The sequence below is a fragment of the Sminthopsis crassicaudata genome, chromosome 1 (assembly GCF_048593235.1).
Source record: "Sminthopsis crassicaudata isolate SCR6 chromosome 1, ASM4859323v1, whole genome shotgun sequence".
Classification (NCBI taxonomy): domain Eukaryota; kingdom Metazoa; phylum Chordata; class Mammalia; order Dasyuromorphia; family Dasyuridae; genus Sminthopsis; species Sminthopsis crassicaudata.
Genome location: NC_133617.1, coordinates 608519509 through 608545247, shown reverse-complemented (window position 1 = coordinate 608545247; position 25739 = coordinate 608519509). Strand labels below are relative to the sequence as shown.

At 38.1% G+C, this 25739-nt stretch overlaps 1 protein-coding gene and 1 long non-coding RNA gene across 6 annotated transcripts; one reads left to right on the top strand and one right to left on the bottom strand.

Annotated features, from left to right (window-relative positions):
* Window positions 1-4335: 4335 nt before the first annotated feature.
* Window positions 4336-18233, bottom strand: LOC141551179 (uncharacterized). 2 transcript variants are annotated; one of them, XR_012484798.1, is made up of 4 exons: window positions 18175-18233; window positions 17879-17975; window positions 15219-15327; window positions 4336-8776 (listed from the first exon to the last, which is right to left on the bottom strand). It is a non-coding gene; the product is annotated as an uncharacterized LOC141551179 (long non-coding RNA). The 2 variants fall into 2 exon arrangements; XR_012484797.1 differs by lacking the exon at window positions 4336-8776 and adding an exon at window positions 13383-13655.
* Window positions 18234-18331: 98 nt separating this feature from the next.
* Window positions 18332-25242, top strand: FST (follistatin). Of its 4 annotated transcripts, none has more exons than XM_074282538.1 (6): window positions 18332-18839; window positions 20858-21049; window positions 21521-21739; window positions 22179-22403; window positions 23272-23499; window positions 24248-25242. In XM_074282538.1, the coding sequence occupies exons 1-6, from the start codon at window positions 18758-18760 to the stop codon at window positions 24328-24330; spliced, it is 1029 nt and encodes a 342-aa protein (XP_074138639.1). In that variant the 5' UTR covers window positions 18332-18757; the 3' UTR covers window positions 24331-25242. The 4 variants fall into 4 exon arrangements, with proteins under 4 accessions (XP_074138639.1, XP_074138641.1, XP_074138638.1 ...); XM_074282540.1 differs by having other exon boundaries at window positions 24000-25242; XM_074282537.1 differs by having other exon boundaries at window positions 18334-18839; window positions 23269-23499.
* Window positions 25243-25739: the final 497 nt, after the last annotated feature.

Below are 25739 nucleotides of genomic sequence, written 5' to 3'. Positions count from 1 at the left end.
CCTTGCAGACAGCATGTAAGGTTTCATTGTTCAGCAAGCTGTGCTTTCTCCTTGTTCACGGACACCATCCCCAAAGCCCCCCAACCCCCACTCTTCCCCTCTAGACAGGACTAGTCTATCAAGGTGAAAATAACACTTACACCGGGAACCAAATTCTCCTGTCAGATCCACACAGGAGGCCCCTGTTGCACAATCTACCCAGCTTCCTTATGCAATAGAGATTCAACTCTCAGATATGAATGAGATCCAGACTGTAGATCAGTGGGGAGACTAACTTCTGCCCTTAATTTGGGCCAAAGAATACTTATCTCCTCGTTCCCAGCTTCTTCTCAAGTTGCAGGGAGAGCTGGGGAGATGTAAATATGTAAGCCAAACCCAATACCATATTCACATGAGTTATCCCTTTCAGAAGGCCAACTCTACTCAGTTCCCTTATCACTGTAAGTGCCTGATTCAGCTCCTTCCTCTAAAAGAGCCAATAGCAAGAAATAGCAGCTCTATGCACTCCCAGGGCATCAGGAATTATTGCCATATTCTGCTTTTTTTGTTTGAGCCATTTGATGTGTGGGACCCACTTTGGGCAAAGGTTGTCTATCTCCCTTTCTTACAACCATGAGCTGTGTTTAACCCCATTGCCTCCCTCAAAGGATCTTTTAGGCAGCAAATGGAAGCAGCATGGAAAACAGACAATTGTTGTTTAATATTTATCAAATGCCCATAAGGGCTGGGCACTGTACAAAACTGCCATTTCAATTTTATGAGAATTTTTGCAGAAAAATGCAGTAGCTAAAGCTCACTACTGTGAATACAGCTAGAAGATGAAATCTTTAGATAATTGAGTTTTTCTGTTTCTCAAGCTTTCTGGTTTCCTGATGGAAAGCAACCATCAAAAGTAATGGTCAACCACTTTGTGGTCTCTATTTCCATATCTATAAAATGGAAATTTTTAATATCCGATTCCCTCTCAGAATAGTTATATCAAATGAAATGTGTGTGAAGTACTTTGAAAACTTTTGTCAATATGAAACTTTCTGTTTGGCATTCAAAGCTCTATTTAACCTTTCCTCTTTTCCAGACTCTCCTTACATCTCCACCACCTCTCACCTTTTCACCATTTCACTTTTCTCCCTCAATATCCCTGTATATGTGTCTCTGTCTCTTTCCCTCTCTCAACTCTGTTTCTCTCTCTGACCTTATTGTTCCATTAACAAGATATCCCCATCTCTCTAAGCATTTTCATAGGCTCATGTTTGGAAAGCTCTCTTTTCGTCCTTATCTTCTTTCAAGTCCCAGATAAAATTCCGGTTCTTGGTCATTGTTTGGACTTGATTGGCTCAGAGTGAATGTAAATAGCAAATGTTTCCGTTTAGGCAGAAATCTTAAGGGTCGCTCCTCCCAGATTGGTTTTTATTGTGACTAAGTAAAAGACTAGCCTTAATCACTAATTAGGTGTTGCCTTAGACTGAGACCCGTTAAAGACCTTAGCTTAAAAAGGTAAAGGTTGGGATAGCTAGATGGTACAGTGGATAGACCATCAGCCCCGAGTTTAAAAATTGACCTCAGATACTTAACACTTCCTAGCTGTGTGAACCTGGGCAAGTAACTTAATCCCAATTGCCTCAGGAAACAAACAAACAAAAAAAGTATCCCAGGTATCTCCACTGCATCCAGGGCCATCTCTAGGCATCCAGATCTGTGTCTTGCCACTTAATCCAGATGGTTCTGGAGGGGAAAGTGAGGCAGGTAACCTTGCACAGTTTTCTTCACCTCCCTGATATCATGCTCCTCTTGGAGAATGAAGGACAAATAACAAAATCCCCAATTCTAAAAGAATTCTTTCCCATTCTCTCTATTCTAGTGCTTTTCCTCTGTTGATATCATCTGCAATTTATTCTACATATAGTTTATGTACATAGAATTATTTCTCAATAGACTATGAGTCTTTTGAAAGTGAGCATTGTTTTCTGCTTTTCTTTGTTTCCCCGGTACTTAACTCAATTCCTGGCACATAGTAGGCATTGAATAAATGTTTATTGACTAACTGACTGGCATTCAGCCATGGATATATTCAGCAATTTAACAAGCACATTCAGTATATGTAATAAAGAATTTACAGCACGCACAACCCAGAGATCAAACAAATAACCCTGATGTACACAGACACACAAAAGGGTACATGGGTCACCCCTACTTGAATATTCAAAAACTCCAAAGGACCTGTGACTTCATCAATGTAAAGTTGCTTCCAATGTTGCAACTTATGATACATTCATGCCTGCCCACTCCAGTGACTTTTGTCAATGTCCTCCCATAGCTTTTTCCCAGGGGTCCAAAACAACATACCTATGGATATCAAGAAGATACTAGCAGAATCTTCAGATTTCCAAACTGCTATCCTTTGACCTCTCTATGTGACTAGGCCATCATTTTCTAACATATATGTCTCTGATGATGAGGAGGAGGAAGAGGAGGAGGAAGAGGAGGAAGATGAAGAGGAGGAAGAGGAGGAGGAGGAGAAGGTGATGATATAATGGTATGGACTCACTTTGATGTTAATTATAGCATTTATATGACACTTTAATTTTCGCAGAGGATTTTATGTATATTATATCATTTGATTCTCAAAACCCTGGGAGGTAGGTACTATTATTATTATCCTCATTTCATAAATGCCAGAATTTCCCAGGATTACAAAGGAGGTATCTGAGGCAGAATTCAATCCCAGGTCATCTTGATTCCAGATCTGGAGCTCTCTCTCCAACACTAGTATATGTAACATTTTTAAGATTTGTAAAACATTTTTTTCAAATCTTTTGAGGTAGGTGATACCTATTTTCTAGATGAGAAAACTGAGTCTCAGAGATGTTAAAAGAGTCACACAAGTAAGGAAATGTCAAAGTCAGATCTTATACCTAGATTTTCTGAATCTCTTCTTTCTACTATCTATGATGTAAGTTAACTCTGAAGAGTTCTTACTTTGTTTTTCATGATACTAGTTGAGGTTTTCTTGGCAAAGATACTGGAGGTGACTTTATACAGCCCTCTGTCACTTAAATCCAATTCACTTGTATGTCATGCCTCACCTTCCTGGTGTCATGGTCCTCTTCAAGAAAAGCTGGCCTGGAATTGGTCAGTTGGAAGGTTTTTTCCTTCATTCCTTCCTTCTTTCTTTCCCTATTTCCTTTCCCCTTTCTTTCTCCCTCCCTTCCTTCTTCCTTTTCTCCCTCCTTCCCTTCCATCCTCCTTTTCCTCCCTTCTTCCTCCATTTCTCCTTCATTCTTTTTTCCCCTCCCTCTATCCCTCCATTCCCTTCTTTCTTCCTTCCCTTTTTCCTTCTCTCCTCTTTTTCCTTCCTTACCCCCCTCCTCCCTTTCTCCCTCTGTCCATATAGAATATCATATCTTTACTTCCACGTATTTTTAAAAACATTTTTTCCTCTTTTGCACCTCTGAACACTCCCAAAATATCTTGGGATTTACTAGCTAGATTTCTTTCTAAAGGACCCAGATCTTAAACCAAAACCAATCTGATTCTAATTGACCACCAATAGGTCCTAGGCCAAACCCCATTTGGTCATTATTTAGATCCTGATCCACTAAAATTGAATGTAAATAGCAGTCTTTTCTGCTTTAGCCAGAAACCCAGAGGGTCTTCCCCTTCCCAATTCATTCATTCATTTAGATTTTTTTGGACTAGGCTAAAGAGAAGATTCTTTGTCTCTACTGCTACTCAGACTTAATCTGAATGGGAGCTGCCTCAGTCAAACTGAGGCCTGTTGAAGACCTTAACTTAAAAAGGTTAAGGTCTCCTATTATATCCAAGGCCATCTCATGTCATCTTGATCTATATTTTGCCACTGGAACCAGATGGGTATGGAGAGGAAAGTGAGGCAGCCCTCCTTCAAACCCAATTCAGTTGTATGTCATGGCATCACTTTGCTGATGTCATGGTCCTCTTCAAGAATGAAGGACAAACAATAATAACAATTTCTAGTTTATTAGAAGGAAGATCCAGCATCCAAAGGGAAATGGATTGATTTCTAAAGTGGGACAGTCATCAAAGGTACAAAATCTTCGACCTTCACACTGCTCCAGTGCTAATGACCATGGGCTTCTAGTGGGTTCAAACAAAGCAGTAGGATGACAAAGGACTAAGTAAGTGAATGCTACTACATGCTAGGCTATATAGGCTATATACTATATGCAACCTAGCACTTTGACCCTTCAAACTGCAGTTAAGAGAAATGACTAATTATTACAAAATATAAATTTTGCTCATTGATTTATATAAACAAATATATCTGATTAATATTTAATTATTTTAAAGTATCCGTGGTCTTATCAAAGTTGGGAAGGAAGGGAGGGAGGGAGGGAGGGAGAGAGGAAGGAAGGGAGGGAGGGAGGGAGAGAGGAAGGAAGGAAGGAAGGAAGGAAGGAAGGAAGGAAGGAAGGAAGGAAGGAAGGAAGGGAAGGAGGGAAAGAAGGAAGGGGAGGGAAAGAGGGAGAAAAGGAGGGAGAGAGGGAGGAAGGAAAGAAAAAATAGCATTCTTTGGTCTGTTTTCAGATGCCATCATTTCTTTCTCCAGAGGCAGATAACATTTTTCATCATGACTTCTTTGGAGAGTCTTGGATTGTCATAGTGCTAAAAATTGCCAAGACATTCAGTTGTTCATTGTGCAATATTGCTGTTACAATGTTTTCCTTGTCCTGGTCACTTTACTCTGGGGCTTAGTCCATACAAATATTGCCAGGTTTTTCTGAAGTCATCCTGCTTCTCATTTCATACTACATAATAATATTCCATTACAATCATATACCACAACTTGTTCAGTCATTCCCCAATTGATTGGCATCCCCTCAATTTCCAATTGTGGAAATTCCACTTCCAAAAAGTGGCCCTTCCACATTTAATGCAGCCTTATATGGTATTAAGAGGTTTGGAGTGACACAACAAACTAACTCAAATTGAGTTTACAGGCAATAAAATCCCCAAGTATTTTTTTCAAAACATCTTTTGTCTAACTATGCATTTACCATCTTGCATTGCTGATTTGGTTTTTTGTGTACATGTATTTAATTGATCCCTACTAAATTGCAACTTATTTGATTTAGCCAAAGCTGTACCCTGTCAAGATCTTTTGGGGTTCTGACTCAATCACGCAGTGTATTGACTGAGCTTCCCAACTTTATATCATCTGTCAATTTAATGAGTATGACATCTATGCCTTTTTAGAAAACATTGATTAAAAGAATTAAACTACATAAATCCAAGCAAAAATTACTTTTATGAATCACTAGAAGCCTTCTTTCACACTGACAATGAACTAGTAAAAACTACTCTAAAATAACAAAACTAGCAAAAGGAAATGAGTTTAGATTTGATAACCTATTCTTAAAGAACCTTTAGAAGATTGACCAGTACTCCCAACACATTTCTGATAATACCATGAAGAAGAAATATTCCTTCTACCACAAAGGATTGGTGTCCAGGCAAAATCAAGTAGAAAAGGTAGTCTTCTGCACTGATTTCCTCCTAATACCTTTCTTTTTAATGTTATTTGCTTTCCTTGCAAATGATCCCTGACTTCTTGAGTTTCTCATTTACATGAAGGGGTAAATGACTGAAAACCCTTAGCATGTTAATCCTACGAGACATGTTTAACTTCCCTCAGGCTTTTGAAGATATGTAATAAAGGAATGGAGTTTTAATGGTTGCACCAAAGGTTGTTAGGTGGCTCAGTGGATAGAGCCCTAGAATTGGAATCAGGAAAACCTGAATTCAAATCCAGCCTCAGATACTTGCTAACTATGTGACCCTGAATGAGTCATTTACTTTTATCTGACTAAATTTCTTCATCTGCAAAATAAGGATATTAATAGCACCTATCTTTTAGGGCTTACTCACTGCAGAATAATGATCTATCATCTATGTATACACACACACACTCACACACACATATACACTTTGCTATATAATAATTCTGATATTGAAGATACAATACTACTGAAATTAAGTTATCTATAGTATGATCACGTTCATTGGGAAAGCAGAGGATTTGATTGATGAATTTGATGAGATAATTCTAAAGCAATTCACAAATATTAAAGCGCTGTATAAATGCTAGCAATTATTTCAAACATTAAATTAATGTTCTCAGTGGACAGATAGGTGACTCAATAGATATAGCACCAGTTCTAGAATCAGGAAAACTTGAGTTCAAATCTGGTTTCAGATACTTACTAGCTGTGTCCCTGGGCAAGTCACATAATTCTGTTTGCCTCAGTTTCTCATCTATAAAATTAACTGAAGAATAAAATGGCAAACCTCTTCAATATCTTTGCCAAGAAAACTCCAAATGAGATCACAGAGAGTTGGACACAAACGAAATGACTCAACAACAAGGCTTTCCCAGTGAATCTGACTACACTACAGGCATTTTATTAACTTAAGTAATATTACATCTTCAGTATCAGAAATAATATATAGCATAATTATACTCCTTATTCCACAGGATGCAACATGCGCTCAATGTGTGTGTGTGTGTGTGTGTGTGTGTGTATTGATTGACAGATAGATAGATAGATAGATAGATCATCACTTCTTTCTGCAGTGAGTCAAATACTCCCTCCCTGCCCCAGACAATTCTCCAAAACTATAAAATTACTGCTGAGTTGCTGATTTACATTAAGTTTCAAAGGTGATGTTCTTTTTATCAATTAAACCACAAGTATGATGCCTCTGAACACAAAACAAGTATACATCTAGAGCAAAACTTGAATCCAGGTCTTCTTGATTCCAATAATGGTACTCTGTTCACTATGATTCTCACTGAACACTTTGGACACTTTGAATAGCAAACAATCTCAACATACACATCTTTGTACATTTTGAAACTTATCTTGGAGGCAAAGGTTCACATACATAAATAGTAACATATACACTTCAAGTTCTTTCATCAAAGAAAATCTTGGCACTAGAAAGGATTTGTTCTTTTGATTTTTGTGAATTTTTCATTAAACTTCCTTAATAGAGCATTTATTTTCCAAGAATATGGCCACACTAACTCTTTTTATGTCACATTTCCATTTCCCCAGCATGTGATCCATTAACACATTTTTTATGATGATTTCCACATTCCTATTTGCAAAGAAATCATATTAAAAAGGTTCAAAAGAGTCATTTCTGGATAACATATTAAAAAACCAAATGAATGTCTTATGTCCTGTTAATCTTAAGCTTTCTTTCATTTGTGGGGACAGTCCTTGACACTTAGGGCAGCCCTCAACTCAGAAAAAAAAAATCTTCTAGATAAAGGGAGAGTTTGATTTTACCTTTTCTAAGTCTAAAAAATGTCTAAGGAGAAGTTCAAAATAGAAAGGAATACTCTAATATATCCTGGGATAAAGAGGATGTTACTGCCAATCAGTATATTGTTTTCATGATTCTTATATTTATTGTCCATTCATTACTAACTTACATTTGTTTAAGTTACTAAAGAGAAATTTGCTTTTTACCTATCAAAATGTGACATTTAATCTTATTCAAAGTGCAAAGTAGAAAAGTTTTAAAACCAATGAGAAGACAATTTTTACATGGAGAACACAGATCATGGGTAGAACTCCAATGTAAGTCCCAGCACTGAAGAGAGAGGAGGATGTAGAGAAAGAGAGAAAAAAAGTAAATGAAGACTTCCCCTCCACCATTTTGCAATGAATGGTTATGGGATCATAGGGTTGTTATATCCTTCAAGTAAGGAAACCCTCTCTACCAATGCAGGTCAGCCACTGCTCTGAAATTTATAGCCAGAGATTCTAAGACTTTTAGTAGCTGGTCCAGGGTCATACAGTCAAATGTATATCAGTGGCAAGACTTAAATGAAGGTTGTCCTTCACTTCCAGTTGATCAATGATGGACAGAAATAACTATACCCAGAGAAGGAATACTGGGAAGCAAATGTAAATTGTTAGCACTACTGTCTATCTACCCAGGTTACTTATACCTTCGGAAGCTAATAATTAATGTGCAACAAGAAAATGGTATTTACACACATGTATTGTATCTAGGTTATATTGTAACACATGTAAAATGTATGGGATTACCTGCCATCGGGGGGAGAGAGTGGAGGGAGGGAGGGGATAATTTGGAAAAATGAATAAAAATAAATAAATAAATAAATGAAGGTTGTCCTTACTATGAAGTAACCCCTCTCTCCACTATGCCAATCTACCTCTCTACCTACAAGTTATAGGATGTTTACTTCAAATAGCATATATATACATAAATAGCAATATTTATTTATTATATTATATATAAGATATTATAGACATAATAAGATATAAGATATTATAGACAAGAGTTCTAGGCTTCTAGGAAGAAGACCTTTCATTCAAATCCTATTTCTGATACTTCCTGTGTGATCCTGAACAATACTTCTATGTAGCAGGCAATTTCCTAGGACATACTAAATCAATAAAAGACTATTAGCATTATTTTAATACAGAAAGTTCCCATACCAGGAGTTCTCTCATGTTGAATTAAAACAAATTCTTCCAGTATTTGCACATTAATGCTATACTTTGTAAAAATATTGGCTCCTTCTAAGTAAGCATTTTCTGAATGCACAGGAGACATAAGTATTTTCTTTCAGTTCAAAAGATAGTATACCTCTTCCAGAACTTTGAATGTGTGAGTAGTATCTATTGTACTTTCTTCAACTTTCTTTGAGATTCTTTGAAGATTTTTGAGTTCTCCCCTCTTTCTGTCCATGACTAAATTCCTGCAGAAAATAACAAATAATGACCTTAGCATGGTTTATAACAGGCAGTGCTTTACCTTATGACTGGATATGTGTGAGCATCTGTCTTCATGTGAATCTGGATCTGGGCCTCCATTTGTGTTTGTGTCTGCATCTGGGTGTATCTACATATAGGTATGTATAGAAAATTGTGATTATGGAGTTGAAGATATGATATATAAGTGAAAAACCTACCAACAAAGAATGGTTCAAAGGACTTTTACACAGTAATTTATGTAATTTCTATAATAGCAAAATAAATAATAAGGCACAGCTAATATTAAAATCATTTCAACACTTGCTGTATCTTTTGTCCTCTTTTCCAAAGGCTGTGTCACTACCATTTGATCCCAGCTCTTTATTAAATATTTAATAACATTGTTGGATAAACAACACAGAGTATAGTTGACTCCTGAAAATGATGTTCGCATGAGAAAAGGATGGACTGATACAAGGAGTACAAGATTTTGTTCTTGAAATCTCAGATATCAAGCTTGTTGGAAGGAAAAGATCTAGTGCTTCTTCCTACAGTGACAAAGACAAGAGGAAGATGGAGCCATAAAGGTCCCAAAACCCACAATAAATAAGTGACTACATGTGACAACATCCTTATCTTAGCACAGAAGGAATTCTTAATTTATATATAATAATATAATGTTATAAGTACATATTTAATCGGCAAAAAGAAAAGTAATCATAAACATGAAATGTCATCACTGAAGGGCACATATCAATAGAAAAACTCAGTGTACCAGTGTGAACTTCAATTAAGGAGTTAAGTTATCTCAAAGTACTCCTATAAGAAGATAACACAAGTGATTAAGCACCCCTGAGGGAATTAGCATGATGTCACCAGAACTTGTTAATTGACCACTGATAATCATCCTTTTTTAAAATAACACTTTTTTCCAATTAGATGTAAAGAAAAAATTTTAGCATTCATTTGATAATATCCTTAAAGAGCAGTGCAGAAACTTGTACAACCTACTCACTTAGGTGACAAGCACTTTCTATTGATTACACTCCTTCTATGTGCCAGCAGATGTATTAATTACTGGGAATACAGAAACCAAAAAAGAGAGACAGAGAGAGACAGAGAGGCAGAGTCACACAAAGACAATCAGAGGAGACAGATAGACAGTAACAGAAAGAGGCAGAGACACATAAAAGTAGACAGATATACCATGTATCAGCTAGCATTAGGAAACCCCAAAGCTTTCCAGAGCTTTTCAGAATGTATAGAACCAAGACCTCTGTGAATGAATCTTCCTACTTCAATAGTGTGCTTTGGAAGATAGAATTTGTAGATAGGCTTAAGCATTCAAAGTACTTTACATATCTCATTTGATTCTTACAACAACCCTGGGAGGTAGATGCTATTATTATCCACATTTTATAAACAAGTAAACTGAGAAAAGGAATAAGCCTTTATTTAATGCTCAATATATGCAAAGAATTTTGTTAAGCACTTTACAAATATTATCTCATTTGATCCTCACAACAACCCTGTGAGATAGGTGCTCTTATGATCTCTCTCTCAGTTGAGGAAACTGAGGCAAATAAAGTTAAGTAATTTGCCCAGTATCATACAGCTAATACGTGTCTAAGGTTGGACTGGAACACAAGTCTTCCTGACTCCAGATTGACCTAGCTAACTATCTTACATAAAGTGAGAAATGAATTTCAAAGAGCACACAGATCCTTTTGGATAAAAAGTTGAAGAAAAATAATACATTCTCAAACTGTATGCTTAACTAAAGAACCACAGAAGGAGTCATTTTCAACTTACCTGTGACCTTTATACCTGCCACTGACATCCTATTCAGCTGCCTGCTTCATTTATAAATAGCTCAGAGTCATACTTTATGGTAAATGAAAATAGACAATGATGACAGTAGCAAGAGAGAAATATCAGAGGGCCACTTGCACTAAAGTTGTGTTCTTTGCATGTCAGCTCCTGTGGATCCAAAAACATTCAGTAACTCAAGTCCTCAGGTCCTCAGGTGGGTAATCAACAAATGCATCTTGAGCACCTACCTGGTATAGAGCCCTATTGCTATGAGGCAAACAAAAAACCACAAGCTACAAGCAAAATGTATAAGAGAAACTAAGCAAACAGGTGCACAGACAGACAGATGAAATGGCTAGTCAGCATTCAACAAAGGTCATCTGTTGTTTTGAACAAGGATTTTCTGTTGATCATGAGAGGAAGATATGCTTGCTCACAGCCCCACCAACTACAAAGTAGGATATATGTACACAGTGTTAAAAAGACTGAAGTTCACACATTGATAAGTTCTGGAGATCAAATAAATTCTTCTACAGAGAAAGAAAAAAAAAGTGAAGGTAATTCTGGAGAGCAATTTGGAACAATATTCAAAAAGTTATCAAACTGTGCATACCCTTTGATTCAGCAGTGTTACTACTGGGCTTATATCCCCAAGAGATATTAAAGAAGGGAAAGGGACCTGTATGTGCAAAAATGTTTGTGGCAGCCCTTTTTGTAGTGGCTAGAAACTGGAAACTGAGTGGATGCCCATCAATTGGAGAATGGCTGAATAAATTGTGGTATAGGAATGTTATGGAATATTATTGTTCTGTAAGAAATGACCAGCAGGATGAGTACAGAGAGGCTTGGAGACACATGAACTGATGCTAAATGAAATGAGCAGAACCAGGATTTCAGTATGCGCTGCAACAACAATACTATATGAGGATATATTCCAATGAAAGTGGATATCTTCGACAATGAGAAGATCCAATTCAGTTCCAATTGATCAATGATGGGCAGAATCAGCTACACCCAGAGAAAAAACACTGGAAAATGAATGTGGACTACTTGCATGTTTGTTTTTCTTCCCAGGTTATTTTTACCTTTCTGAATCTGATTTTTCTTGTGCAATGACAGAACTGTACAAATATGTACATATATAATGTATTTAAGATATATTTTAATATGTTTAATATGTTTTAATATGTTTAGGAGAGGGCGTTGGAGGGAGGGAAGGGAAAAGTTGGAACAGAAGTGATTGCAAGGGACAATGTTGAAAAATTACCCATTCATATGTTTTGTCAATAAAAAGCTATATATAATAATAAAAAAAAAAAATGAGAGGATCCAAATCAGTTCTAATTGATAAGTAATGAACAAAACCAGCTATACCCAGTGAAAGAACACTGGGAAATGAGTGTGCCATAACATAACATTTACACTCTTTCTGTTATTGTTTGCTTGCTTTTTTATTTTTCTTCCCAGGTTATTTTTACCTTCTTTCTAAATCCAATTTTTCTTGTGCAACAAGATAACTGTATACATATATTGTATTTAACATATACTTTAACATATTTAACACGTATGGGACTACCTGCCATCTAGGGAAGCGATTGGAGGGAAGGAGAGGAAAATTTGGAACAGAAATTTTTGCAAGGGTCAATGTTGAAAAATTATACATGCACATATTTTGTCAATAAAAAGCTATAATAAAAAAGTGAAGGTCAATGTAAATGGATGAAAAATGATCAGTACCAAAAATCAAGAATTCTAGTGACTACTAGATTTACTCAGTACTAAAATTAACTGATTCAAAAGTGAAATGCTCTATTTGATTGATTGTTTTGCTGATACCCCATCAAACATATTTTGATTCTTGTCTTTGTTTTTTAAATGAATAAACTAATAAGTTAGATTAAGTTAAGATTGAGTTAAGATATTCAAGGTGCTCTTCAACTGAGAGATAAGGAGGTCAGCTAAATTAGAAGTTAGCCTTATTCCCAAAGCCTAGTCTGAACACCATAAGATTACCAATTCCCCAAACTAGAGTATTTAAGTTACCAACTATTTTTATACAAAAATCTGCTTTTTATATAATAACTTTAGTCTTTCTTACCAAACAAAAAGTTTTCTTCTTCCATCATGTCTGATTTGACAGTTGGAACTTTTAATATTCAGTTTGTAAATTTGTTGTTCAATCAGTACAAACCTCTCTGACTCTTCATGATCCCATTTGGGATTTTTTCTGACAAAGACACTGCAATGATTTGCTGTTCCCTTCTCCAGTTCATTTTCTGGATTTGGAAACCGAAGCAAACTGAGTGAAATGACTTGTCCAGGGTCACACAGCTGGCAAATGTCTAAAACCACATTTGAACTTCAGACTTGGCATTTTATCCACTGCACCACTTAGCTGCTTCCAGTTTGTAAATTACGTATAGTCAAAATTGTGGAACATTTCATTTTTAAGGTAAAAGATAAAAAAAATTAGTCAGTTCATTATTTTCATACATTCCATACAGACATACACACCAAGAGCAAAAGCAAAAAACAAAACAAAACAGAAAACCTCATTTGGAGATCTAAAATGTAGCCCAAAGGATCATTTATATGGAAGTTCTCCTAAAATTTTCATTTAAGCATTTGTTAAACTGTAGTTTTTATAATTTATAAATTTTATGAAAAGGATTTCTTTTGAAGCCACCAAAAAAAAAAAAAAAAAAAACCAGTAAAAAACAGCAGAGTTTTTGTGTGTCTATCAGAAACTCAGCTACAAAGTAGTCCTATTGTGCCTTCTGTTAATTTACATTTACTTTTTGGCAAAGTTGAAGGGGAACAAAGTTGAAAATGGAAGCACACAAATAAATGAAAGAAAGCATTTTTATTTTAAAATGTGACCCTGACATTTTGGCAGATGTAAACCCAATATTTAACACTTAAAGGAGATAAAATAATACAAGAAACAACAGCTGTTCTCTGTGATGTCACCGAACAGGTGTGATACAATTCCACCCCATTGCAATTGGATTGATCTTCTGCTGATGCGCAGAGGACGCACATATGGAACAAGTATTGACCTGTGACTCATTCCTAGGAAGATGGCCAGAGAACAGAGAATACAATAACAGTATTCATTACTGTTTCACTATGCAGAATCACAATAGACATTTTACCAAATAGATCAATACTAACCAAGGTACAGCTGAAAAACAGGATGAGTCTGTATTGCAAAGTAAATACCAAACTGCTTGTTCACAAGGGCAAAAGCAACATAGAATTTGTGTTTTCCACACTGTGCTTGCCAGTAACCTCAACCCTGACCTGCACCCTTTCTGGAGTGAAAAGTAATTTTTTTTCCCCTTGGGCTTGCCACTGGTGCCAGAGTATTCCTATAAGCAATAGTGCTTGCATAAGAAAAGTTATTATGTTCACACTCCTACTTCCAGATTCAACAAAGGCAATTAGATTGTGCCTCTGTGATGCTAAAACAAATGGGTTTGATCAGCTTGATCAACTGATCAAATGGATGTTTGGCACCATTTAGACAAAAAGAAAATGAGTAGGCCATGATATTTTTTTGCACCCAATTCTATTGACATTATGAAGAAACTAGCCTAGATTCTTTGAAGTTATAGCATCTTTATGATACAAGCTTCATCCACTTACCTAAAGTGAAACATATGGTTACATCAAACATATTGCACAATAATGACAAAAAATATCTATATAACTTAAATCACCCACACCAGCAATTCTTTTTTACATTTTATGTAGATCTGGAGAATTAACAGAATGTGTGTATGTGTGAGCACAAGAATATATAGAGAGATATACACTACTCAAAACAATATATTTGAAAGTGGAAAGTGGGGAGAGGAGACTAGACCTGAAATATTTGGGGTAGGAAAGTCTCTGTACAAAAATTATCTCTATTAATGCAAATCAGCAATCATTCTGTAAGTTAAAGTCTTAGAAAATTGGCATATGAATATATTCATGTATGTATGTGAATAATAATGCATATCTAGTATGGTATGAAAATTTCTTCCATCTATTCAAATCTGTAACTTAGAGTTTCAAAGCATTCATTGCCTGGGTAAGTCAAAGATTAAGTGATTTGTCCATAGTCACACAATAAGGATTTGTCAGAAGCAGCCTTCTATCCACTATGCCCTTCTGCCTCTCATATGTTACATGCACAAATATAAATGAAGTTAACACTTACAATATTTTAAAGGATATTAAATCTCATCAGTACTGACGATGGGTTAAAAATAATTCTGAAGCCCTTACCATGTGTTTTCATCACATCAAATTTACTAAATAAGGGGAAAGGGGGACCCCTGAGTTCTTTAGAAACTTTCATCATAAATTAGGTAGAAAAAAGAAGTCCATAGATAGTAAAATATATAGATAGTAAGTATCTTATAAAATATATTTATGTGACTAGTACATATCACTAGCCACAAGTGGAGAGAAAATGTACATGTATATCTTACTACCATTAATATATGTATGTACACATGTATGTATACATATAATGATAGTAAAATGAAGAATTTGGAAAATGCAGCTGGAATATTTAAAAAGATAAGATACAAGATCAGGAAGTATATATCTTGATCTGTGACCTATATAAATTCACAAACATACCTGTGTTCTCCACTCCCAAATTCCCTGGAGGGAGGAAAAAATACCCTTCCTTCTCAGAATCCTTGCATCTTCAGGATGTTGCATTCTACTGCTTTTCTTGCATTGTTAACTAGAAAAAAGAAGTTGGACTTTCTATTAGCATTAGGAAACAAAGTCCTGAGGAAAAAAAAAAAAAAAAAAAAGGAAATCAAGTGTCTAAAGTTTTCATCCCTAATCCTCTTTTACCATACTACCCCCTAAAACTTCCCCAAGTAAGTTTTCTCTAGTACTTTGGGAAAACAGTTGAAGGGAAAAACAAACTTTTCCCTAGCACATTAACGTGTAAGAACCAAATCTATCTCTTGAATAAAGAAGAAATTCAACTTTGGAAATGTGCCATGTATTGGTAGGCTCCTGAATAAGGGGCATTTTGTTATTAATTGTTAATGTCATCTGCCATTAGAGGGCACTAAACAACCCTGCATTAATGCTGGTTGGATTGGAGGGAAGGAGGAAAAAAGACGACGGGAAAGGGGAAAGGGGAGGGAGAGGGAAAGGGAGAGAAAAAGGGAAAGAACCAGGAAAGGGAGGGGGGAGAGGGGAAGAATGAAGAAGTGGGAAGAGGAAGGAGAAGGAGGAAGAGAACAGAAAGGAGAGAGAGAGAGAGAGAGAGAGAGAGAGAGAGAGAGAGAGAGAGAGAGAGAGAGAGAGAGAGAGAGAGGTAGTGGCACGGAATCTGGAAAGATTAAAAAGGATGTGGAGCCCCCAAAGCTGTCTGAAGTAAGCAAAAAGCCAGTCTGTCCCCAGCCCCTCCTCTCAAGTCCTCACGATGATAATTATAAAGCGAAATGCAGCGGCGAGGTCACTCGTTTTTACCAGTCTGTTGTACTGAATGGGCCCGAGTGCAGGTGCGGCGGCCGCGGGTCTTTGTGATTCATGCCCACTTTCAAAGCAGGACTTCGGCCCGTCTGAGAGGCACCCAAACAACTGTCTTCTAATATTAGCACGGCTGTATTTCTGGATCTATTATAGTCTGTCCAGACAGATCCCATTGTAATGGGATCTTTTATTAAAAGATTAGCACTATCTCCTGCAGTTGGTGGAAAAAAATCTGTTATCACTGAGTTATTTGCAGTTGTGGATGGAGTGGGAGGGGGGCATGAGGGAAAGTTGGGGGAGGCAGGGAGAGGAGAAATGGGGAGTTCTTAGGAAGGGGAAGAGAAGTGGGAGGGGGCGGGTTTGAAATCGATAGAACAAATCCCAATGACCTGCAAATGTCCAAGAATTTTGTCTGCATATTTCTCAGTCTGATGTCCTTTAGGAGTTCAGAAGCGAAAGAATAGACATTAGCAAGGCAGTTTTGGGATAAACAATATAGCATTTTCCGTTAAGTAATCGTTTTATATAAAAGGAAATATCGCCTACTCAGTTTCATTCAGCAGTGCCAAAAAATGTTATAAATGAGAGACCGCCAACTTTCAGCGAAGAATGCCAGGCACTGTGCTTCATAAACTGAGGCTATAGACGGTCATTATCGATGTTGCAATCTTTTTTTTATTCAGCGAACAAGGAGAAAGAGACAGAAAGAGACAGAGAGGAGGAGGAGGAAAAAGAAGGAAGGAAGGAAGGAAGGAAGGAAAGGAAGAAGAAAGAAGAAGAAGAAGGAAAAAGAAGGAAGAAGGAGAAGAAGAAAGAAGGAGGAGGAGGAGGAGGAAGAGAAGAAGAAGAAGAAGAAGAAAGAAGAAGAAGAAGAAGAAGAAGAAGAAGAAGAAGAAGAAGAAGAAGAAGAAGAAGAAGAAGAAGAAGAAGAAGAAGAAGAAGAAGAAGGAAGGAAAGAAGAAGAAAGAAAGAAAGAAAGAAAGAAAGAAAGAAAGAAAGAAAGAAAGAAAGAAAGAAAGAAAGAAAGAAAGAAAGAAAGAAAGAAAGAAAGAAAGAAAGAAAGAAAGAAAGAAAAAGAGAAGGAAGAAGGGAGGAAGGAAGGAAGGAAGGAAGGAAGGAAGGAAGCAAGGAAGGAAGGAAGGAAGGAAGGAGGGAGGGAAGGAAGGAGGGAGGGAAGGAAGGAGGGAAGGAAGGAAGGAGGGAAAGAAGGAAGGAAGGAGGGAAGGAAGGAAGGAAGGAGGGAAGGAAGGAAGGAGGGAAGAAAGGAAGGAGGGAGGGAAGGAAGGAGGGAAGGAAGGAAGGAGGGAAAGAAGGAAGGAAGGAAGGAAGGAAGGAAGGAAGGAAGGAAGGAAGGAAGGAAAGAGATATGTAAAGAAAAGACAACAGAAAAGGCAGAGAGTCTGAGACAGAGAGGGATCTAGGGAGGAAGGAGTGGGAGACCGCCTACGTAGTAGTCCCCCTTTCCAGGGTAAGATTCCAGACGCTGTAAAGTAGAAAGGAGAGGATTGGGGGGGGGGGGGGTGGAGGGGTAGATTTTTAACTTGAGTAAAGGCGAAGCCCTGGGTATTCAACTTTTACTGTATGTTTGTTTCTAACTGGCAGTATAGAGGGATATGTGTCTGTGCCACCTCCTTAATTATCTTTTCGAAGATGCTAAGGGTTAGATTTATTATTAGCAGCAATCAGAGTGAGAGTGTCATTAAAATGAAAGGACGATACACACGTACACAGCACACTGACAGACAGACGGACAAACGGACAGACAGACTGACGGATAGGCAGACAGACAAATGGGCACGGACCTTCACTCTCTTTGCTGACATTACATGAATTTCACCGGCAAAGCATACGCAATAAATACACGTTTAGAGCTGACCCGGAGCTAGATATTTCAGCAACCTTGTGTTATGTTGAGGTTTAAAAAAAAAAAAAAAAAAAAAAAAAAAGTCTTTCGGAACTGAAAGAACGCCCGGAGAAGACAAACTCACGTTTCCCCTCCTTTCCACTCCTCCACCACCACCACCACCATCGCCACCACCACCACCACCACCCCCTCCCACCCGGCTTCTCCACGCCTTCGCCTTCCCTCCCCCCCCACCTCAGTCACCGCCGCCCCACCCCCCTTCCCCAGCCAAGAAAGCCGGCGGCGGCTGTTGGTTCTTAGGGGTTGCATTCAAAAGTGTGGCCGGTATTCATGACTTTAAGTGGGTGTTCTTCCCCACCCCCTCAACCCCAAAGCTCCTTCCCCCCCCAGTCTAGTTTCACCCTCCCCCTTGCTACTACGCAAACAAGAACTCCAACGATTCCCCCTAGTCCAGATTTGATTTCAGGCGGCGTATGTACCTAAAACAGATAATTGGGAAGGTGGAAAATGTCACCTGATTCACACTGAACTTTTGAAAATCTCCCCACCCCCAAACACACACACATACATACATACACACGGACACACACAGTCACACACACACTCACACATACACACACTAGGAGACCGCCCACCGCAAACAGCTAAGACCCCCATATAGATTTAAAGCGAGACTGCACTCTGATTCTGACGTTCATTGAATAGAGCAGTCTGACTAGTGGTGCTCTCCTCCACTTGATATTGTTGCTCTCTCGCTCGCTCGCTCACACACGCACACACATACTCACTCACTCACTCACTCACTTGTATCCTGAGGATGTTAAATCTGAGAAACCAGCCGGGCATGCTTTTACTCCTGATCCTGCTGTGCCAGCTCATGGAAGATCGCACAGTCCAGGGTAAGTAGGCTAAGGTTTGTTTGTCCGACTGATTTCTCTCATACTTTTCTATCTACCCTTAAAGATCTGTTCTGTACTGTTCTGCTCTGCTTAACGTTTCCCTTTGAAGATGGTTCGTTGTGCCAAGTTAACTGCTCCGGAATGTACAGGAATAGGAAAACTTAAGGAAGTGACATTCCGGACTGAAAGCAGCATTTATTGCTTGGGTTATCATTAACAATATGAAGAGCGAGCGAGCAATATAGTTCAACAGTTAGGACTGGATGCTCAAAGTTCCTGCAGTATTTAGTTTAGAGATATTATCTCCTCTGGCTGAGGAGGGGGTAGTCTAGGGAGAAAGCATCAGTACCCTAAAGAGTATAGGCGACCCATTTACAAACTAATTGTGACTATTATATATGTATTTTTTATGCTTTCCTGGATAACTTTATTATATGACTTGGGGGGGGGCACTTAATTGACTCGTATCTGAGAAACGTGGTTCCAAGTAACTTGGCACAAAACTAATACTGGCGAAGGAAGTTTTTAGGTAGAAAAATAGCTTTCTGCTCTGTGGATCCTTCCTTTCCTCTCCTCAAATGTATTCCAAACACCATTCCAGGTGTAATACAAAATACTTTAAAAAAAATTCCCTCCAAAGCCACTGTAATTTTCAGTAGATAGCCATAAGAAGTTTACAAATTAAAATGCTGAGATTTAAGTGACTAAGACCTTGAGGTAGACTTTTCAGAAGGTTGTTTGCTTAACTTACTGTTTGATGATTTTTTTTTTAAATGCCTATAAACCACTTACTAGAATCAATGGTGTTGAGTTGCTGGAAAAAAAAAAATCACATCGATGATTCATGGTAGATTCATCCAAACCAAAATCTCTGCATTATAAACCCAAGAATTGCTTGAACAGAGTTTTTAGCTTGGGCCAATATAGGACATCAAAACTTTTTTTTTTTTTTTTAAACACTAAAAAAGAAATAATAAAAAAAATAAAAAATAAAAAAAAAAAAACACCAAAAACTCGTTCAGCTTTAAGCAGCACAGCAGATAATTTCGTCATGCTTTCCCGAAGATGACACTTTAACCTGTAGCTTTAGTAGCCATTTCATTGTTATTTTAAACTTTCAAAATGCCTTTTGGCTTTGCCTCCTAGCTTTCTGCTGGAGTCACATACAATTTGTCCGCCCTTCTTGAGATAACTAGCAAATTCGTTTAGTACAAGTTGGGGGCACTAGAAGCAGCAGACTTCAGGGATTTTGAAATGACTAACGGGGCAGAGAAGAGACCTTTCCCCAATTCTTGAAGATTGCAAAATGGGCTGCTGGATTGTAATTCTACGCAGCGGCAGCAGCAACTGCCGCAGCAAGGCAGCAGCCGCTGCCGCTACCGCTGCAAGGCAGCAGCAGCAGCAAGGCAGCTTCTGGTCGTGCAGAGGTTATTTTGTTTTGTGTTTGTTTTTTTCTTTTTCCTTTCATTTTTCAGAAGTGCCCTTTGCTCAGCTCTTTGGTGCTGTAGTGTTAGTGTGTGCGTGTCTTTTAAAGTTCTACTTTCCTAATCCCTGTCACAAATAATACCTACACCGCCTACATGAAACCAACATGTAAAAACATCCGTCGCATCCTGTTTTTGTCAGGTTATTTAAGCTGCTCTTCGAGTTGCTGCAGGTTATGAAACGGGATGAATAAAAGTAAACAGTCTAGTAAAAGTCAATGAAAGCTGCACGTGTTGTGTCTGGGTCACTGGTAACTGACACTGATATGGCTGGAACGCTCACTCTCCTCTCTTCCTCTCCCATTTCACTTCTCTTTTCCCCCAATTCTTACTTTCATATTCTTTCTCTGTCTGTCTCTCCGTCTCTGTCTCTGTCTCTCCGTTTCTGTCTTTGTCTCTGTTTCTCTCTCTCTTTTTCTTCCCTCCTACACCTCCGCCTCTCCGCTCCCCCTTCTCTCCGTCTCCCTCCCTCCTGTTGTCTCTCCGTCTCCCTCCCTCTCTTCCCACCCACTCCACCCCCTTTCTCTCTTACAGCTGGGAATTGCTGGCTGCGGCAGGCAAAGAACGGTCGTTGCCAGGTCTTGTACAAAACTAACCTCAGCAAAGAAGAGTGTTGCAGCACCGGGAGGCTTAGCACTTCGTGGACTGCTGAAGACGTGAATGATAATACGCTTTTCAAGTGGATGATTTTTAACGGGGGCGCCCCAAACTGCATCCCTTGCAAAGGTAGAAACCACTACTCTTTTCAACTTTCAGGCCATTCCATAGAGGGCGTTTCACTGGCAGCTCCTTTCCTATCCTAAGAGGCGAAAGTAGGCATTGGGGGAAAAGTGGGGCTGGATTGGGTGTCTTTTGTCTGTGGATTTGGTTTAAGGGGGTTCTCTCTCACCCTTAAGATGCTAGCGTTTTTGAAACGCGCCTATTGGAGACTTGCGACAAAGAATCGATCTACAAAGTTCCTTATGCTTCTTAGTCCGCTGTGGGTAGAGAAGTCTACAGCAGAACCCTCTGGCGATTTTTTTGTGGATGGATTACTGATCTGGACAGCACCTTCGCTCTCCCCTAAAAATCTTTTTCTTCTTGAAGGACTAGTTTCTCTGCTCGGTAGCTGCACAATTGTGTAGGGCACACAAATGATCATCGTGGCTGACCTGGAGACTAGCTCTTCTATAAACGATACCTCTTTCCAACTCCTAGAAACGTGCGACAACGTGGACTGTGGACCTGGAAAGAAATGCAAAATGAACAAGAAGAACAAGCCTCGGTGTGTCTGCGCTCCGGATTGTTCCAATATCACTTGGAAGGGTCCTGTCTGTGGACTAGATGGCAAGACCTACAAAAATGAATGCGCTCTCCTCAAAGCCAGATGTAAAGAGCAGCCAGAGCTAGAAGTTCAGTACCAAGGCAAATGTAAAAGTAGGTTTGGAGTTTTTGAAAACAAGCGGCTTCTGCCTCTAATAATCTTTTAAGCAGAAATAAACTTTATGGTAGTTAAGAGCTGACAACTTTATTATCATCTTTAAAATGGGTGGATGCAAAGGATTGTTTCGTTGATCAAATGAGCTAATGTGCGTATGGGGCTTCACAAACCTTAAATGCTACATAAATATAAGCTGCCACCATCCGTTTAGTGCCATGTTGCATCCAAACAAAACCATTTAGGACTACTAAATATGAATTTTAAACTAAACAGTCAAGAGTCCACGTATAGTCAGTGGACTTTGTCCCGAAAGAATTACCCAAGTATTTTTTGAAAATATGGAGGCTTGTTTCAGTATTTGAGTGATAATCTTAAAAGTTCCCTCCCTGAGAGTCAAGCTATGCCTATTAACTTGTATTTCTGTCTTTATTTCAGAGACTTGTAGGGATGTTTTATGTCCAGGCAGTTCCACGTGTGTGGTGGATCAAACCAATAATGCCTACTGTGTGACATGTAATCGGATTTGTCCAGAGCCTACCTCCTCTGAACAGTATCTCTGTGGGAATGATGGAATAACTTATCCTAGTGCCTGTCACCTGAGAAAGGCTACCTGCCTGCTGGGCAGATCGATTGGATTAGCCTACGAGGGAAAATGTATCAGTAGGTATTCTGGTTTGGGGAGGGGAGGGGGGAGGTGAAGAGAGATGATGACTAGTTAGTTACAGCTAGATTGCCTGGTTGTCAACAAACAAACAAAGCAAAGGCTCTCCTGGGCAAGTTACTTCCACTGGCAGGGGGATGTTTTCCATTTTTGATGAACTGGCTACAGCTTGCCTCGTGGAAACAGCTGTCTTCAGGAAGTGTTGGCAAACATGTATAAATGCCAGTAAGATGCATGAACCAATTGATTTTTCCATCTTTCCCTCACCCCAGATCAGAGCTCACTCAATTTGTTGATTTAAAGAGAAATTGTTGTATAGAGAAGAAATAAACAGGTCACTGATTCCTGAACTAATTGGAACTATGAAATATTATTCCTTTACCCAATGATCTTATTTCTTTTTTTAAAAGATAATTCCTTTTCTGTCTTGAACTTTGGGAACCTGTTGATCTTTGCTAAAATAAAATGTCCCCAAGGTTATGAATAAAATCTCCTTTCATACACTGACTATTATGTAAGATCCTTAGCATGACTTCTGTAACTTTGTGATTTAAAAAATTAATATTTAACATCCTTTCATTCCAAATGTTTTTAAATGTCTTATAAACAAAATATATAATTTGAAGTTCCAAGTTAACTTTAAGATAAAAGAGATATGCCTAAGGCACATTGAGGCAAATTGCCCTGGGAATGGGAAATAGATTAATTATGAAAAGATGTATGTGTTGTGTGAGTGTGAATGTGAATGTGAGTGTGAGTGTGTTTTTAAAGAGAAATGCTGGAGAGAGGTGGTGAAGAAAAAAAGGAAGGAAAGGGAAGAAGCAAAGATATGACTTTACTCATTACAGATATATTATATCCTAGAAGCAAAATCCTGTGAAGACATCCATTGCAGTAGTGGGAAGAAATGTTTGTGGGACTTCAAGGTTGGCAGAGGCCGGTGTTCACTCTGTGATGAGTTGTGTCCTGAAAGTAAATCTGATGAGGCTGTCTGTGCCAGTGACAATGCTACTTATGCCAGTGAATGTGCCATGAAGGAGGCTGCCTGCTCCACAGGTGTGGTCTTGGAAGTAAAGCATTCAGGATCTTGCAACTGTAAGTGTTATTTTTAACCTTGCAGCACTTTAAGGCTCTGAAGGCAATCCTTGGGTAACAAAGTCTTAGGAAGAAGAAAGAGGAAGGGAGGAAAGAAGGAAAGATGGAAGCAAGGAAAAGGGAAGGAAGAAGAAAAGAGGGAAAGAAAAAAAGGGAGGGAAAGAAAGAAAAGAGGAGAAAGGAAGGAAGACTAAAGGAAGAAAGGTAGATCTATGTAAAGATGTAAACAAGATACTTGTTTTTTAGATGATCATGTCATTAGCTAGGGGTTGCCTATAAGAATATCTTTCAAGCTGTTTTGTTCTAATTTGTTTGTTCTGTGTGCTTTGCTGTTTGCTTTATTAACACTTGGATATAAACTAACTCCATAAAAAGAAAAAAGACAGCTATATTTTTTAGCCTATGGGCAACTGCTTCTGCAGATAGCCACTACTAACTTTGAATTAAGGACTCCAAGCAGTTAAACCTAGAACACAAGAGCGCTTTTTATCTGATTTCAGGAATCTGCCAGTAAAACCTGAGCCATTGATTCTTCAGAACTTTCTGCAATTTTTGACTTCATAGATTATGTCTTAAAAAAAAATTATTGCATAACAGCAGATGCCAAAGAGCATCTCACTGCAAGTCCCATAAAAATACACCGCTGTATTATGGCTGTTTCAAAGGGCTTTGAAAGCGTGCACTGAGCTGCTTCTGCGCTGTTGTTGTCCTTATTTAAACAACAGCTCCCCTGTATTCCCCCATCTAGCCATTACTGAAGACACAGAAGAGGAGGAAGAAGATGAAGACCAGGACTACAGCTTTCCTATATCATCAATTCTAGAGTGGTAAACCCTCCATCAATGTTGGGATAGCCCTTGGGCAAAAAAAAAAAAAAAAAAAAAAAAAAAAAAATCGGTGTCCATAATGTAAATAAGTGTATGCTTATTTATTTGGGGGGAAAGTACACGCAAAGGACCTTTGTCCTGCAGCCCTCTCCCAGGCAACCTTCCCACTGACTTGACAAGGGAGAGGCCGCCAGTGTGAGGTCTACTGGATGGGGCTCATAGTTGAGACTTGTAGACATTTATTTATACTGTGTCATGTTTTATAATTTATACATAAAATGTCTGGTTGACTGTATACCTTGTTTTTGAAGAAATTTATTCGTTAAAGGAAGAGCAGTTGTTATTTATTGTGAGGCCTCTTGCCTGTAAAATAAAAAAAACTTTTTTTTTTTCCTCATAAAACATTTTAATCCATTCCTTACCACTCACTTATCACCTTTTGGTCCACTGTTGTTTAATTCCCTTTCCACCTTAATGAACATGCATGTCAGTTTCTATCATGTTTGTTTATTTATTGGATTTTCTGCTGCCAGTTCTGTACATACATGATCCCTGGGGTTTTTGTTTACAAGGAATCTTGACTGACCAAAAAGCATTATAACTTGACTCAAATGTAGAGTACAGTGGTCCCACCTTAAAGGAAACTTCTGCTTCAGTTCTCTCTTATTCTATCCAAGGTAATCTGGGAATACCAGTATTAGAATGAAACAGATATGTTATTATACTTTGAAAATTCACAGATCCAAAGAATTACGGTGAGAAAGATGATTTAATGGGATATGGGTGTGTTATGGCAGTGGATGGGGAGATTAATAAACACAGATTTATTAGGTGTTTCCTTTCAGCTGGACTGCTATACCCTTTAAATTAGTTCTTTTTTTCAAACAATATGTCATTAAAAGGTATATTAAAGCTTTATCAGTTCAAGTTTCTTGCTTTTCATAATACTTTTTTTCTGATGCAATTTTATATTTCCAAACATGGCAAGTTAAATATAAATTCATTTAAATATATAGTTTTGTACTTTTCTACCATGTAAATGTGCAATGTATATAAAAAGTTATAATGTGTATTTGTAAATAAATGATGAGTGAAAAATAAAAAAAAAAAAATGTTTTAAAAAAAAAGCCTGCATTCCTCCCCATGGAAAGAGAGTAGATTGGGCTTTGGGTCAGTGATCCTCATTATGTAATGCAATAGTTGATGCATAGTCTACCAAAAATAAGCATATGTGATGTCAAAATCTCCAAGGACTGGTTAATTATAAGTGATTTTAGTAGAACTGAAATGTAGTAAGGCTTAAGATTTATTTGTACCTGGTGCCAGTCTTCCTCTAATTAAACTCTAAACTGAACAAGACAAAGAGTCAATGTGGTTTCCTATGTAAAAACTACCTCTCAAGCTGGGCTGGTA

Coding starts and splice junctions, on each gene's coding strand:
- FST (XM_074282537.1), top strand. CDS start 18,758: ATGTTAAATCTGAGAAACCAGCCGGGCATGCTTTTACTCCTGATCCTG. Junction 21,740..22,178: donor GTACCAAGGCAAATGTAAAA/GTAGGTTTGGAG, acceptor TCTTTATTTCAG/AGACTTGTAGGGATGTTTTA. Junction 22,404..23,268: donor CTACGAGGGAAAATGTATCA/GTAGGTATTCTG, acceptor ATTATATCCTAG/AAGCAAAATCCTGTGAAGAC.